We start from the raw sequence: 17,101 nt of genomic DNA on the forward strand, positions 1-17,101 counted from the left end.
GTAGTTGCCTGTGAAGGAACCGAATCTTCCTTTGACCCGCTTGGTCACCTCATTGTTTTACTATCTTAGAATTTATCTATTCTAACCAGTTTCCTCCCCTCCCACCCTCCAAAAAGCAGCAAATATGGTTACTGTGTACTACACGAGGGGGTGCTGAAAAGTTCTCAGCTCAACCAACCAACTGCCTAAATTCTGACCATTATTTTGCCACTGTAATTGAAAAGAGTGCTATCTTATTTCATTTGCAGAAATGAAATTCTCTGTTTTGACATTGTTTCAGATCATTGACTGAACCAAATCCACGTCATTCTCTTCTTGGGTGGGCTGAGAACTTTTCAGCACCCCTTTTGAACTTAGAAGCCCTTTTACTGATGCGTGCTAAGTAATTCAGGAATTCATGTGTGGCGACTGTTAGCGTATGGCTGCAGTAACCATTACTGTGCTGGCCCGATAGTGCATGTGGATTCATGTGCTAACCCCACACCCTCTTTTGGGGTGAGAAATTGGTAGGTTATGAGTAGAAAATGGCTATGGACTTTTCATGGCAAGTGTATTCAGAAAACAAACAACGAAGGTGACTGATGGACGTTCAATTTCCTTTATTGCAATGACTCGACACGATCGTGTTTTGGCCTCAACGGTCCTGCCTCTGGAGTCTTTAAGTGGATGATGCAACAGTAAACACAAAAGTGTTCAAAGGCTTCGATCACAGATAGAAACATAGAAATAGACGGCAGATAAGGGCCACCAAGTCTGCCCACCCCAATGACCCTCAGGGAAATATTCTAACATCCGATGCTGAAGTCAAAAATATGTGCCGCTGTTTCTGGAGGCTAAAAACAGTGCACAAAAGTTTCTCATACACTTCTCATATACCATAACTTGGCTCTCAGCGGCACCACCTGGGACTCAATAGACTTTCATAGTCCAAGGCTTTATGTGTCGTCAACTCATCGAACCCAATTTTAATTTCATTTTTAATTTATACTTTAAATTTATACTTAAAAGTACTTAGCTTTGTGGTCGAGTTGCAGGGATATTACAAGCCAACATGTTTCACCTCACTCGGGTTTTTTCAAGGCAAATCCCTTACTGCTCAAAGCGTTACACTTAGGGCTCCTTTTACTAAGCCGCGTTAGGGCTTTAACGCGCGCTAGATCTTAATGCCAGCATTGAGCTGGCGTTAGTTCTAGAAGCGTAGCGCGCAGTAATTTCCTGTGTGCGCTAAAAACGCTAGTGCACCTTAGTAAAAGGCGCCCTTAGACCACCGCCATCATCCAAAGGTGGCCTAAGTGTAACGCTTTGAACAGTAAGGGATTTGCCTTGAAAAAAACGAGTGAGGTGAAACATGTTGGCTTGTAATATCCCTGCAACTCGACCACAAAGCTAAGTACTTTTAAGTATAAATTTGAAATATAAATTAAAAATTAAATTAAAATTGGGTTTGATGAGGAGTTGACACATAAAGCCTTGGGATTATGAAAGTCTATTGAGCCCCAAGTGGTGCTGCTGAGAACCAAGTTACGTTGTATGAGAAGTGTATGAGAAACCTTTTGAGTACTGTTTTGAGTAGTTAACAGTGCTTATTTCACTGGAGTTACGGGTTTCTCAATAAGTATATTATTTGAGAGTACGGGCCTCGTTGAAATTGGCGGTTTCTGGAGGGGCATCTAAGTCCGTGTTTGGACATTTTGGGAAAGACATCCAGAAATCCAGCAGCGAAAATGTTCATTTTCAAAATTGCAAGACATCTGTCTTTTCTTTAAAAGAACGTATCTAGACGTTTTGGCCCTTAGTACGTCTATCTTTTTTGGTCATTCCCAAATATAAAGACGTCCACGTGAAAAACGCAGAAAAGCAAGCTTTCCCTGACATCAAGGCAACTGCATTCTTAGCAAAATGTTCCGACAGCTGAGCATGGCACAGGGGCATTTCTTAGAAGTATTGTAGTGAATGCCACATAAAGTTTCCCAGGTACAGATGTCAATATATCTTGCTTATATCGTATGGTGAGCTCTCCATAACCCACCCAAAACTTACTGTACCCACCTGCACACCACAGCAATTTCTTTTCACACTCCAGAGCAGGAGGGTTGTCCTTCTACAGTCGCCTTTTCCATGTAACGTAAAGAGAGGAAGAAGAGAAAGGATAAGCCCGGAATAGAACAGGGAACAATCACTCTGCTCACTAATCCAGTCCCTGTTCTGCTATTTCTGCTTCTGGCCAGACTGCTTGAGACCTTCCTCCCCCAGGTCTACGTCCTTTTTGTCCACAAATTAAGCCCTGATATCCAGTAATAAAATTATTAGTATAGTACCGGGAAAGATATTTTTCTTAGAGCACTTTGTTTATTGAAGTCTGTGTTTAATTTGTAATAATCTCCAAGAATGTGATTACAAATACTGTTCACGTTTTATTAAGACTGATTTCTCTTAAAAAAAAAAAAAATAAAAAAATTGAAATGGTGCTTTTGCTATTTGATAAGTCCAATTTAAGAGCCTACATGAAAAATAGTGAAAGGGAAAACATCAGTCCCAAAGCCAGTGGATAGGGCTTCAGTATAAAATCCCAGAGCATGGGATTTTCATTAAAAGAAAAAAAGTCTCATTCATAATGCTTTCGTATAGTGCGGATACTTGTGAAAGGTTTCTGCCCACCAGAATGCCACAAGTAGGCGCTGAATGTGACTCTTGACTGGTCAAAGAGACTCTGTTAGAAGGTTAAGACTTATTTTGGCAACAGGCAGCACTGAATTATACCAAGTATAATCTGTTCTTGAACCCCCTCACAACACCCACTGCTTTTCCGGAACAGAACGCTTTGCCAGGATCAGTCTTTGTGTATGTAGAGAGATCCAAATAAAAGAACAGTCGGCAGGGGGGGGGGAAAACCTGCAGTTAGTCAAGCACTATAATCAAATAGGCAAAGAAAGCACTGCAGTAAATACAGCTTCCAATAATGGACACGGTATATAAGAATAATAATATGGAACAATTGCAGATTGAAGTTGCTAACATTTTTATTTTTGTGCCCATATTAACCAGGTTTAACTTGGCAGGATGATTATACCCAGCATGTTATTGCCAATGAACTATCCAATATCCCTAAAGTCTACAGCCAGTATGCCGAAACAATCTCGCTCGATGGGTCCAACAAACCAAGGTAAATTTCTTGTGTTTCCACTATCCATATTGCTGCCGTTGTGCCGAATAGAGGAGAATTACAAACTTATGTTGTTAACAACGCAATTGTTGTATTTATTGCTGAAATCCTGGCAACAAGAGTTGAGCCACTTCACAAAAGAGTCTCTTTGGTAAGTGTTGATAATGCATTAAGAACAACTTTTAGATTCTTGAAAGTAGATTAGGACTGTGGCCTTTATGACTTCCAGGAGTGTACAGAGAGATTTTCATGTGAGAAACTGCTTCCTGGATCTGGTCTGAATGTCTTTGCAGGATAAAAAAAAAATATGTCAGTACATCTCTATTCCCAGATATTCCATCATCGACAGCGGCTCAGATTGAGTAGCCTCTGGGTCTCTAGTAAGTCACCATTGATTGTTCTTTGGGTGAGATCTAATCAGAAAGTGAAGGGTATAAATTAAAGAACTAGGGCCGGAACTGAGCAATTAAAGAACAATTAAAGAACTGGGGGCTTTGTGGGGAACTACAATAATTTGGGATGGTTTAGAAAGGCTGGAGTGAACTTGGACAGCAACTCCAATAGCTGGAACATAATGACAGAGCCAGGCAGACTTCTACAAATATCAAAGAAAAAGATAGACTGTTGGGCAGACTGGATGGACCACATGGGTCTTTATCTGCCGTCACTTACTATGTTATATTACTATGTTATCAATTAGAAAATCATTTAGAATCCTGTTCTCTTAGGTTTCTGCAGCTGGTTTCATGATTGCTGCTGTTGTCTGGGACTCATGGCGAGACCCAGACAACTGCAATAATCATTTAGAATCCTGATTATTCTTCTTGTGCAAAATTATTGCATAACCCTTGTGGGTGGTAATTTTTATAAGAAAGAGGTGCATGTCTAAGTAGCAAACAGGTACCTATTTTATCAAGGCAATTAGGCACCTACTCTATACATTTATGCAGCTCATTTACACAAGAGAAAAACATCCCCCCAAATGCCATAAAGTGGCATACACTAAAAAGAGCTGGACAATCAGCGAAATACAATAATACAGTCAAAAATAGAAATATTTATAAAATAGAATTTCAATAATAAAACTCACTAAGTAATAAACTTATTGAACAAAGTGGTCTTAATTAATTTCTGAAAACACAGACGCCGGTTACAGAATCGGGTTATTGAGTAGATGCGGCCCTACATTTATCACGGCAAGGAATCTCCCTGCCGCGATAAGTATAGCGGCCGCGGCCGCCTGTCCGATTGCCGGCAGGAGGGTGCCCAACCCCTCCTGCCAGAAGGCCACCCCCCTCCGGACCTCCCCCACACTAAGACCCCTTATTACCCCCCTAACCTCCCAACTAACCTCCCCCCCCCAACTAACCTCTAATTGTTGGCCGTCCGGGACTTGCTGCCGTCCAGCCAGCAGGCCCGCCTCGTCGAAATGAGGTGGGCCCGCCCCTTCCACACCCAACCTCGCTAAGCCTAAGGCCTGATTGGTCCAGGCTCTAGAAGCCAGGACCAATCAGGCCTTAGGCATAGCGGGTCCGCCCATCACCACTAAGCCTAAGGCCTGATTGGCCCAGGCTCTAGAAGCCTGGACTAATCAGGCCTTAGGCATAGCGTGTCCGCCCATCTCCACTAAGCTTAAGGCCTGATTGGCCTAGGGCCTGGGGTAAATAAGCCTTAGGCGTAGTGGGAATGGGCAGACTCGATGGGCGGGGATGGGCCGGGAAGGGGCGGGCCCACTCATTTTGACGAGGCGGGCCTGCCGGCTGGACGGCAGCAAGGCCCATTCGGCCAGCCAACAATTAGAGGTTAGTTGGGAGATTAGGGGGTAATCGGGGGTGTTAGCGCAGGGGGGGTGTTAGTGTGGGGGATGTCGGGGGGGGGCGGCGTTCTGGCAGAAGGTGTTGGGCACCCTCCTACCGGCGATTAGACAGGCGGCTGCAGCCGCTATACTTATCGCGGCAGGGAGATCTCTTGCCGCAATAAGTATAGCGGCCGCGTCTACTTACAATGTAGGCCAGCATTTTGCTGGCCTACATTGTAAACGTCTGTTCCTCTACTAGGGAGATGCGTAGGACTGCCTAGGTTCACTTAAGGCCCTTAGGCGAACTTAAGCGGTCTTGCGGGCCTCCCTAGGCTCCCGGAGGCGCCTTCAATATAGGCGGCGTGCCTGGGGAGCATTTTTTTTTTTAAAATGTGCATCCCGATTGGCTGATTAGACAGCTGTAGGATGCCTACAGCTGCCTAAAATCAGAACGCACTTTGCAGAATCAGGGCCTGTGTGTCCAAATTCCAAGGAGGCATGTTGAATTTGTGTTTTGGGCGGGCTTAGAACTTTGAGGTTTTGCGGCAATAATCGAACATTTAACAAAACGTCCAGGTTGCTATTTAGACGTTTGGGGCTAGACCTGTTTTAAAACTGAGCAAGGGTTGAAAAGGTGCCCAAACTGACCAAATGACCACTAGAGGGATGAAGGCATGAACACCACCCCCCCTTATTCTCCTAGTGGTCACCAAACCCCTCCCACTACCTAAAGATGGAAAGAAATACTACACCCCAGCCTGTATTACAGTATTAGATGACCACACAGACATAGCTCAGCAAAGCAGAGGAGTAATCTAAAGAGTATTGCAATGAACATCACATAAAAAGTTCCAGGTACACATCTCACCATAACGCACTTATGTTGTATGGTGAACCCTTCAAAACCCACCCAAAACCTACTCTAAATATATAAAGATGACACCTGCAGGAATAAGTGCCATTGTTGTGGTGTACAGGTGGGTACAGTATGTATTGGGTGGGTTTTGGAGGGCTCACCATAAAATATAAGCGGGTTAATAAAATCTAAACTTATTTCTTTTATATATGCAGATATCACGGTTCTTAACCCTTTCTCTTGTTCTCTAGATCAGTGGTTCCCAACCCTGTCCTGGAGGAACACCAGGCCAATTGGGTTTTCAGGCTAGCCCTAATGAATATGCAAGAAGCAAATTTGCATGCCTATCACTTCCATCATATGCAAATCTCTCTCATGCATATTCATTAGGGCTAGCCTGAAAACCCGATTGGCCTGGTGTTCCTCCAGGACAGGGTTGGGAATCACTGCTCTAGATCATATAAAATCTAATGTAAGCAATTGTATAAATTTGATAGAGAATTGGATGATGATCTATCAATTAAAACAATCTATGTTTATTAAATAATCCAAACATGGGAATTGAAGTCAAAGTGTTATCTATAAATATTGATTATACTCTGGTTTCAATAATCTGAATTCTGGGATTATGGGGCGGAGCATTAACAAGATGGCGATCTGATGCCTTCCTGGAGACGCCGTCATTCTGGAATAAGAATTTTTTCCTGCCTGCCGCTTTGGTAAAAAGAAAATCCAAAGTATTACAGTATTACAGGTGTTCCCAGACAAAACTGCTTTGCAAACAGGCCCAATGGATGCCTTTCTGGAGTTCAGCTCTGGAACGCACTGATCGGAGGTAACTACGGCTGGAGAGACCACGCAAACTGAAGCGCGGTATCTCTCCCTCGAGGGCGTCACACTATCCGCTGAAGAGCCTAGTCTGCCCAGCTGTCCTGGCGTGACGGGAGAGTCTTTTTTGGATGTGCCGGCCTGGAAATCCTTCTTGCTGGCCCCATGAAGTGGGAGGACCAACTCGGGAACGGGGCAAGAGGAGGCACTAACACCTTCCCAGCTAGTCATGGGAACACAGCAAACCCAGGAAGACTCTTCCACTACTGAGGTGGCTCTTGGTACACTGGGTGCTGCAGGGAGCTCCCGAGCAGAAGCTGTTCCCTTACAGAGGCCTAAGCTCTTCACAATGGAATCGATATGGGATGCTATATCCAATATGCAATCTTCTCTAGGGAATCAAATTCAGCAACTTTCCACGCGATGTACTTTCAGAAAATATGGAACTTAAGACCAAGGTAACATCTTTAGAGAGTAAAGTGACTGATTTGGAGACTAAGATAAAACCCTTGGAAGTACAAGTTCTGACTTGGGCTAAGGACAGTGCCAGTCAATCTCAAAATCCTAACCAGCAGAAAGTGTCTGCTGATAGTTTGGACCTGACTAATTTCCTGGAGAAGTCGGATACTGAGGTCCAGGTTTCAGCTACATTAATTGTACAGTTTGCTATTGACTCTGATAGTGAATGGATGCTTAAGATGTTTTTTTAAATATAAAGATGTTCCTTTTTTGATGAATATTATAAGAATGTATCCAGATGTTTCTCATCCCACCCAAAAGAGAAGGAAACAATTTCTCATTTTGAGGCTACAGGTGGTTCGTTTAGGGGCAACTTTTGCTCTAAGATACCCCTGTAAGTGCTTAGTGGTATATAAAGATAGTAGATACCTTTTTATGAGCCTCAGCAGTTGTCAAAATTTATTTTGTCTAGAGAATAGTTGTATCTACTATATGAGTTTTGCTGTTTTTCAAGATAGCTCAGGAAAAGAATTATTCAAGAGCAGTCAGACTTCCATTCTTTATTTCCTTGTGATTTAATTTCCTATGTTTTATTTCAGTTTTATTTTAGCTATGTCCCTAAGAATATAGAGGACTAACTATACTTTGTAATAAGGAGATCTCTTTAACAATTTGGTATATCATAATTTCACTTTACATTGTATTTTTCTTGTTTGACTTGTAAGATTGTCAATTGTTAAAATTATAAATAAAGAATAATAATAAAAAAAAAGAATTCTGGGATTACATTTTAATAACAATCTCTTTTTGTTACCACATGTCAGCATATTAATCACAAAGTCTTTTGGTCTTTTTTGGAAAGGAAGTATTTTGAACATCATCAATTCTGTTTTACTGATGCAATCATTATTGGACTATTGCAATGTTACATTTTTAGACTGTCCTAAATCAATAAAAAAAACAACCCCTTCAAACCCTTCAAAATACAGCTATAAGACTCATTTTCAATTTGAAAAAGAGTGATAGGATTACACCTTATCTACTAGAGATGCACTGGCTACCAATGGAAGCTAGGGTCCATTATAAATTATTTTGCATATTGTTCAAAAATCACTTTGGGGACACTCTAGATCAGGGGTGCCCACACTTTTTGGACTTTTAAAATGACCAAATCAAAATGATCTACCAACAATAAAATTTTAAAAAACACAAAGCACGCTACACAGAGAAAAATGTTAATTATCATTTGTATTCGGGTTTTTTCAGAGGTCAAGGCAGATGACTTTAAAATATGCAATGTCACCTCAGTAACAACTATACAAAAATAGACAAATATACCCCCTCCCTTTTTACTAAACTGCAGTAGTGATTTTTAGCTCAGAGAGCTGCACTGAATGCCCCTCACAGCTCCCTGCGCTAAAAACCACTATCGCGGTTTAGTAAAAAGGGGGCCATAGTGCAAAATATAGATAGCAGATATAAATTCTCAAAATGCCTACATTTTGATCACTAAATTGAAAATAAAATCATTTTTCCTACCTTTTTGTCTGGTGATTTCATCTCTGGTTGCACTTCCTTCTTCTGTAAATCCAATATTTCTTTCTTTCTGCCCCTGCCCTTTTCTTTCTCTGTCCCCCTTCCCCTCCTATTTATTTCTGTCTTTCTCTGTCCCCCTGCCCCCCACAAGCCCTCACGTCGATTTCTCAACTTCCCCGATTCTATCTCTCTCCCTGCCACTCCCATCTCCCCACTACAAGCCATCACACCGTTATCTCCCTGCTTCCCCGAACCAGGCTAGGCACGTACAAATGCCGGACCCACAAGCCTTCACCTCCGAAGTCAATTCTGACATCAGAGAGGAAGTTCCATGCCCGGAGAATCTTGGAGAGAGCGAGACCAGAAGGCCTTGAGCATGTGCAAATGCTCAAGGCCCAGTCCAGCCGAGCCAAGCCAAGAGGGAGGATCTTTGGGCACCGGCATGTCCTGTGTGTTGGTGCTGGTGCCGGTGGCAAATTGGGGTAAGGGATGCTGTTTGGGTGCTCAGCGGGGGATGCAGGATCGCGGGGGGGGGGGGGAGGGTGCAATGGTTGTTCTTGGGGGGGTAATGGATCAAGGGGGGGGAAATGAATCAAGCGAGTTTCCATTCATTCCTATGGGGAAACTCGCTTTGATATACGAGCAATTTGGTTTACGAGCATACTTCTGGCACAAATTATGCTCGTAAACCAAGGTTCCACTGTACTTAAAAAGATATAACTTTAAGATAGCCTGTTCATAATGTTGTTTTAGATCATTATTTTTTGTAAATCACTATGAACTTTCTTGAGGTATTGGTGGTATATAAATAAAAATTGTATTATATTGTTAATGCTGGCTTGTTTCTAGGTCCCAGTGGCTTGTTTATGTGCATTTTTCTTTTGGATTTTTTTTTTTAATGGTAAAAAAAAAAAAAAAAGATAGATTCGTTAAGGGCCCGATTCTAGGATGCCCGGTCTCAGCAGCCGCTTAAGCGGCTTTTGAGAATCGCCTAACGTCACTGATTCTCTAACCGGCATCCATGTCACAGTTTAGAGAATCGTGTTGCTGCTGAGTTGATTGCGGCAAGGAAATCTCCCTGTCGCGATCAGCTGAGCGGCTGCGGCAGGGAAACCCTGAGCTCCTACCACAAGTTGGCTGGCAGGAGGGATGCCCACTCCCATCTGCTAGAACCCCTGATCTCCCCCCCCAACTGTCTGCAGCAGTGACATATATAAGTAGCACATAACTATAGGTTCCAATTTATAGAACTGCTTCCAGTGTGTATATATATATATATATATATAAGAAAATGCTGTCTTATAGGTATGCATACATATTTATAAAAGGCCTTTTTTTGCATGTAGAACTGTTTTTATGTATGGAAAGTCATTATACCCCTAGCTGTGTACAGTGGTTATTATGAAACGAAATCTGGATATATTGACAACAGCTGAAATTGAATTGCAAATAAAACAGTGAAGAGACAGAACAGGTTCCTAGGCTATTGCTTTTGACCTATTTCTACACTAACCATCCCTTATACCAGGGGTGTCAAAGTCCTTCCTCGAGGGCTGCAATCCACTCGGGTTTTCAGGATTTCCCCAATGACTATGCATGAGATCTATTTGTATTCACTGCTTTTATTGTATGCTAATAGATCTCATGCATAGTCATTGGGGAAATCCTGAAAACCAAACTGGATTGCGGCCCTCAAGGAGGGACTTTGACACCCCTGCCTTATACGAAGCTATGTTAGACTTTTATATTGCTGGCCACAGCAGTATTAGCTCCGACGCACATAGAATTCCTATCAGCATCGGAGCTAATACCGCTGCGGCTGGCAATAAAAATAAGCCTAATGTAGCTTCGTAAAAGAGGCGGGGGAGGGGGATAAATATGTAGAGGACTGTGGTCCTCACACCAACTGGGTGGGTTGGCGGTTCAGGCTCCCTCTCTATTTCACCAGTCGCCAAGCTTCTCTTTGTGACACCAGCCTCACTCCTCTATGATACTATCCTTGGCAATCATATAAGGTTTCAATGAAGGTAGATGTGAAGAGCTATTTCTAGAATAAATACTGTTATGTTAAGTGGGAAGGGCATTAGAAAACATGAGACAAAAAGTACCCGAGGAAAATTTTTATTTTTTTTCTTGAGGTTAGGTAAGAAGACAGGATTATAGTCAAATGCATATACCTATACAAGGGATCGCTAAAAAAGTTTTCAGCCCAACCAACAAAGCTGGGGCAGACTCCATTGAGGGCTATAAACTTAGGGGCAAATTCTATAAATTGCATCCCGAACAGGGCAGGATTAATTTGTCGAGGGCCCCTAGGCACACAAGTGCACTGGGCCTCCTACCCCATGCCACCCCACCATGCGCCCAGACGGAAACAGGAAGCTGCATCAGAGGGAAGCTTTGAGCAAGCAGCACCGCTTGCAAAATTACAGTTCCCTTTGCCTTTCTTATCCGCGTTGCTTGCTTGTCTTACTTTCCGTCGATTGGGGGGGGGGGGGAGCCCGCGTTGCCAATCGATGCTGGAGGGGCCCATTGCCGTTTGGAAAAAAACAGTGTTGATGTCCTTCTTCATCGGGCCCCCCTGACCATTTTGGGCCCTAAGCACGTGCCTACTGGGCCTATTGGTTAATCCTGCCCTGATCCCGAATGTAGGTAGTGGTAGGCGTCCGACTGCTGTCTAATTAGCCAATTGGGTCACATGTTTGGGGTTTTTTAAACACCCATTGAATGCGTTTTTGTGAACCTAGGGAGGATCATATGGTCACATAAGCTCACCCAAGGATAGGCATGGGCATGGTTTTGTCTGGAAGTGGCCTTAGGTAAGCTTAGTTGGCCCTAGGCCCACTTCCTCCTGCTGCCACCCCCCCCCCCCTTCCCAAGACATCCCCTGGCAGGAGGGATGCCCACTCCATCCTGCCGTAAACCCACCCACCCTCTGAAGATCACTGGCAGGAGGGATGCCCAATCCCTCCTGCTGGAAACCTACCCACCCCCCGAAAATCACTGGCATTCTGTGGAGGTGGACTTGCCAGCTAGAGGGAGTAAGCATCTCTCCAGCTGGCCTATGAAAAATAGGTACTGGTAGGGTCTAGGTGGGCTTGGGGGGGGTTAAGATGGGGGCATGTCTTCAGGGCAGGAGAGACTGGTTATTCCTTCTGCTGGTGATCTTCGGGGGGTTGGTGGGTTTCTAGCAGGAGGGACCGGGCATCCCTCCTGCCAGTTGTCTTCATGGGGGTGGGGGGTGATTGCGTGATAGATATGTGATCAGTGACTGCTTGTAAGGCAGCCATTGACATGGGTGCCGATTAGAGAATCTGGGGGTTAGTCCAGCAATTTTCCACTTTTTTCATTCTGTATTTTGATGGAATGAAACAAGTGAAAAATCACTGGACTGAGTGTATAGCCCTCAATAGAGACTTTCCAGCGGCCCCTTTTATAAGTTGATGTATTTGACTATCATTCTGTCTTCTTACCTAACCTCAAGAAAAAAAAAAAAAAAATTTCCTCAGGTACTTTTTGTCTGGTGTTTTCTAATGCCCTTCCCACTTGACATAACTGTATTTATTCAAGAAATAGCTCTTCACACCTACCTTTAGGGAGGAGTGTCATAGGTCCTGTTCACACTATAAGCTAATTCCCGTATCTTTCTGGTGCAATGTCCTCACTAACAAATCATTGGTTTTATTTGTCTTCACTGCTGGCGTGTTGATTTTAACTATCCTCTATGATTGGTTTGTGAGGACATTGCACCAGAAAGTTACGGGAATTAGCTTACAGCATGAACGGCACCTATGACACCCCCCCTGAGGAAGCCATCGTGTGGAAAAAAGATAAGTGCCTTTAAGTTTTGATCACTTTTCCGTTAAAGACTGGTTAAGCCTTCTAGTCTCATTTATTCTGGTTGTTACTCATCAAGCATTAGCAGCACTGCCCTGAAGCGTTGTTGAATAGATATTAAGAACTTAAAAAAGAAAAAAGAATATGCATGAAGGGAAAGATACTCACACAAAGAAGAAATTGAGCACTTAAAATATTTTTTAAAATTTCTTTTGTATATACCTGCAAATGCAATGAGGTTTTTTGACCAATGATAGTACCACTTGCCCCATTGAGTGTGTCTTGAATAAACACTGGCTTTGAGACAGAGGTATTTGAGGTTTTTTTTCCTCCATTACTTAGCCAGAATTATTACATTACCTAAAATAAACAGTATATGAGCTGTCTACAAATAAATTGTTCTGAGAACTGTTAATGATTTCTCTTATCTAGAATGAGTAATTTTCATTCTTCTGTTTGACTATATCCAGCTTTTTTAATAAATATACTGTAGTAATTGATTCATGCTAGATCTCCCTGGACAGATATTTTCATTAGGAACTCTAGTCTAAAACTATGAATTAATGGAATTTGTTATTTATCTTATGGAGTTTTAATCTTTTCTAGTAAAATACCTTTTTTTATGCACAGGGCTTCAAAACACAGTAAAGAAAATGAGAACCAATATGAGCTGGAGAAGGATGTGAACTTTGCCAAGTCACTTCAACAATATCTGGGATTCATGCCACAGTCAGCAGCACTATCAAATCTGTATCAGAGGACAAAGGCCAAAAACCCCCCAATTATGGTAACAATTGTTGTATAAAGAAGAACATGAGAGTTAAACCAACCTGCAAGCATCACAGACAGGAAATAAAATGCGCGCTACCATGTTTATACATATAGTAGGCTCTGTTATCCAGCACTCAAGCAACCAGAACAAAAAAAAAATCAAAGAAATCCTGTAATATTTTAAATAAAAATGAAAATAAAATCAATTTCTGGTGAAAATTTAAGTGTATACTTGGCACGCCATACCCGAGTACGCCCACGCTTTGCCTACCACATGTCCAGTAGTTTGGAACAGTTTATGGTATGACATACTATGGGGTATAGTATTACCCCCTCCTTGACAAAGCCGCGCTTGCAGTTGGATGCTTATAGGAATTCTATGAGCCTCAGAGCTGTTGCCACGACGGTCAGTGCTAAAACGCTAGTGTAGCTTTGTTAAGTAGGGGTTAGTTAGGCCTATTTTTAATAATAACTCTCAAACAACCAGAAACTGCATTTATCCGGTATCTACCAATCCCCATGGGTGCTGGTTAACTGAGAGTCTACTGTATGTGACTACAGACATTCTCAAAACTATTTTTCTACTGTGGTATCTGACATAGTTCCATTCATTATCTTAAAATTATTTTATGATGAATCTTGAAAGCATACTTGTATATCAAATATTTCTGTATAGTTAAAAGCAGCAGTATAGGTGTTAGGAGTTGTCCATGATGAGCAAGGGTAAGCTAATGAAGCTTACAAAGGGTTGCCCATGGAAATTAGGTGCTTATCCCCAAATTTTATATGGAATCTAAAAAATTGGCGATGACTAGAACAGCACTTCGCACGATTCTATAAAAGGCATTTGCCAAATATAGAATTGCACTTAGTGGTTGTACACATCACTAATATTTATTTATTTAAAAATGTATATCCCGCCTACAACTATGCAGTTTCCATATCACATACATAAAATCTTGTTTCCCTCCGATTATTACATTACATTACATTAGTGATTTTTATTTCGCCATTACCTTGAGGTTCAAGGCAGATTACAGAAGAGGATTTCTGGACATGTCCAGAGGTGTTACAGAGTAGAGCAGGTTGCTTCAGAGGTTTAAAAAGTTTCATTCGGTGTTAGTTAGTCTTCATGGATTTCTTGAATAGCAAGGTTTTTATTTCTTTTCTGAAAGTTTTGTAGTCTGGGGTCGCGATTAGTAGATTGCAGAATTGGTGGTCTAGTTTTGCTGCCTGTGTGGCTAGAAGGCCATCGTACAGTTTTTCCGTTTGATGTCTCTGATTGGAGGGTATGTGAATGGTATCTGGGTTCTCCTGTGTCTGGTTGTGGTAGTTTGGATTAGGCGGTTGTTCAAGTAGGCTGGGCTGTCACCATTTATGGATTTAAATAGTAGACAGTAGAATTTAACTAGTATTCTTGCTTGAATTGGGAACCAGTGTGAGTCAAGGTATAACATAGACATGTCAAGGCAACATCGTTAATCGTCCCTGTTATAAAAGGGATAGAGCACAAATTCAATCAATTCAGAAGTACAAACAAGCTTTAAATCATACTTTGATGTCAGAAAAATTCTAAAAGGCGATTATCAACTGAAATATATCTTAGCATAGGAAGGCATTGGCAAATAATTAGGTTTTCAGCATTTTCTTAAAATTCATCCTCCCCATACAAAACCGCAGGATACCAGGCGAGGCATTCCATAGTTCTACGCCAGCCACAGATATCATTGATGCTCCGATCCTAGCATGCCTAGTTGACATTCTACCCTCCAAACTTAATTTCATCCCATTTACATCTCTAAGCTCTCTTCTCGGTTTATAAATCTGGAAGAATTCTTGTAAGATCTTTGGGGAAGCATGACACAATGTCTGACGTATAATCGCACTTATTTAGGCCAATGAAAACCAGGCGTAAATACCTGTGCCTAAGTTGTGTGCAAGGAAAGATGTACCTATCATGAGCTAACTGATTAATGCTGAGTTAATGCGGGAACTGATTAATGACCCTAAATAGGAGATGTTAAGTGGTTCCATGCCAACTCTCAGCAGATACCATGTACTAATGGAAACAACACATGCCTGCACTAAAAGTACTTTTGAACACCCCTTCTTGATGTAACATTAGTTTGGGGTTTGCGTTACAGTAGAATCCTGAGTGCTAGGGGACTAGGGGAACACTCGACGAAGTTACAAAGTAATAGTTTTAAAACCAATAAGAGGAAATCTTTTTTTCATTCAGAGAATAGTTAAGCTCTGGAACATGTTGCCAGAGAAGGTGGTGAGATCGGTTAATGTAGCTGGTTTTAAAAAAAGTTTGGACAAATTCCTGGAGGAAAAGTCCATAGTCTGCTGTTGAGAAAGACATGGGGGGAAGCCACTGCTTGCCCTGGATTGGTTGCTTGGAATGCTGCAATTATTTGGGTTTCTACAATATTCCACAGGCTTCACATTGGCATCCTACCCATGTAACAAATCTTTATAGAAGAAAATGGGTAAATAGATGATAAAGAAATGTAAATTTTTCTAATTATACCAATACTTTATCTGTGAACAATACGGTCCACTGCCAACTTTCACTCTATCATATAAATGCTTCCAAACTATTGAAAACCAATTCTTTCCAAAGATCTTTTTCATCAAACACATATATAAACTGAGGGAGGATGTAACATAATATCATAGGAAGCCAGATCATAGGACCTCCTATAACGTATATGTTATTTCAGGTCCGCATCACGTAACCCAGATTTAATCATTTACACCAGGGGTGTCAAATGGCGGTCCTCGAGGGCCGAAATGCAGTTGGGCTTCAGGGAATCCTTCTGACTCAGTTGATCGGGGGGGGGGGGGGGGAATTCCTATGTGATCTGCTCAGCCAGCTGCAACGGACACACACTCATACAGTTTTGTCAACATATTCTTGTATGAGCAACCATATCCTATGAAATTTGGCCTTCTTGCTTCTCTTTTCCATAATTGCAGCTTCATAAGAACATAAGAACTGCCATCTCCGGATCAGACCCATGGTCCGGCGATCCGCACACGCGGAGGCCCAGTCAGGTATACACCTGATGCAGTTTTAGTCACCCATATCCCTCTATGCCTCTCGTAAGGAGATGTGCATCTAATTTGCCTTTGAATCCCAGCACAGTGGATTCCTTAATAACCTCCTTTGGGAGAGCATTCCAGGCGTCTACCACTCGCTGCGTAAAGCAGAACTTCCTGACATTTGTCCTGGACTTGTCCCCCCTTAGCTTCAAACCATGTCCTCTTGTCCGTGTCGCGTTGGGCAATGTAAATAATTTATTTTCCTGCTCTATTTTATCGATGCCTTTCAACATTTTGAACATCTCGATCATGTCCCCTCGCAGCCTCATATTCGATTGAATGACTCGACACATGTATTTTAGCCAACAGGGCCTGCCTCAGGAGTCTGATAAGGTCACACATCTATAGCAAAAAAAAAACCATCAAGAGCATAAAACCACTATTTCAGTTATCCAAAGAATTGAGCTGATTACTGTGGAAATGCCCACTCTCCACCCCCCAGACACACTTTTTCCATGGTGAGCATGGGTATTGGACGCCAGCGCACTCATAAAGCGGCAGTTACCAAGTACGCTGCTAGCTTTCACTCAAGGTGTGAAAAATAACAAAAAACATGGAAAATGACGCTAACGCAAGATTTACCAATAATATAATTTTATTGTTTCTATTTTTCCATCATGAAACTCAAAAGAATAAAGAATAGTTACATCAGCGGGAGGTCGTTATAGTTGCCAAAATGTTGGCCTTCTGATAACGAGCTCATCTCGATTCTTCGAAGCTCCCCATTATATACCTTAAGTTCAGT

At 42.1% G+C, this 17,101-nt stretch overlaps 1 protein-coding gene across 2 annotated transcripts in view; it reads left to right on the top strand.

Moving 5' to 3' along the window:
• Nucleotides 1-17,101, top strand: part of PTPRN2 (protein tyrosine phosphatase receptor type N2) — a 1,585,109-nt gene that overhangs the window by 411,008 nt on the left and 1,157,000 nt on the right. For both annotated transcript variants that reach the window (XM_033931599.1, XM_033931600.1), the window contains exons 4-5: nucleotides 3,046-3,163; nucleotides 13,108-13,264. In XM_033931599.1, the coding sequence (XP_033787490.1) occupies nucleotides 3,046-3,163; nucleotides 13,108-13,264 (275 nt within the window). The remainder of the gene's footprint in view (nucleotides 1-3,045; nucleotides 3,164-13,107; nucleotides 13,265-17,101) is intronic.

This window comes from Geotrypetes seraphini, chromosome 2 (genome assembly GCF_902459505.1).
Source record: "Geotrypetes seraphini chromosome 2, aGeoSer1.1, whole genome shotgun sequence".
NCBI classification, from domain to species: domain Eukaryota; kingdom Metazoa; phylum Chordata; class Amphibia; order Gymnophiona; family Dermophiidae; genus Geotrypetes; species Geotrypetes seraphini.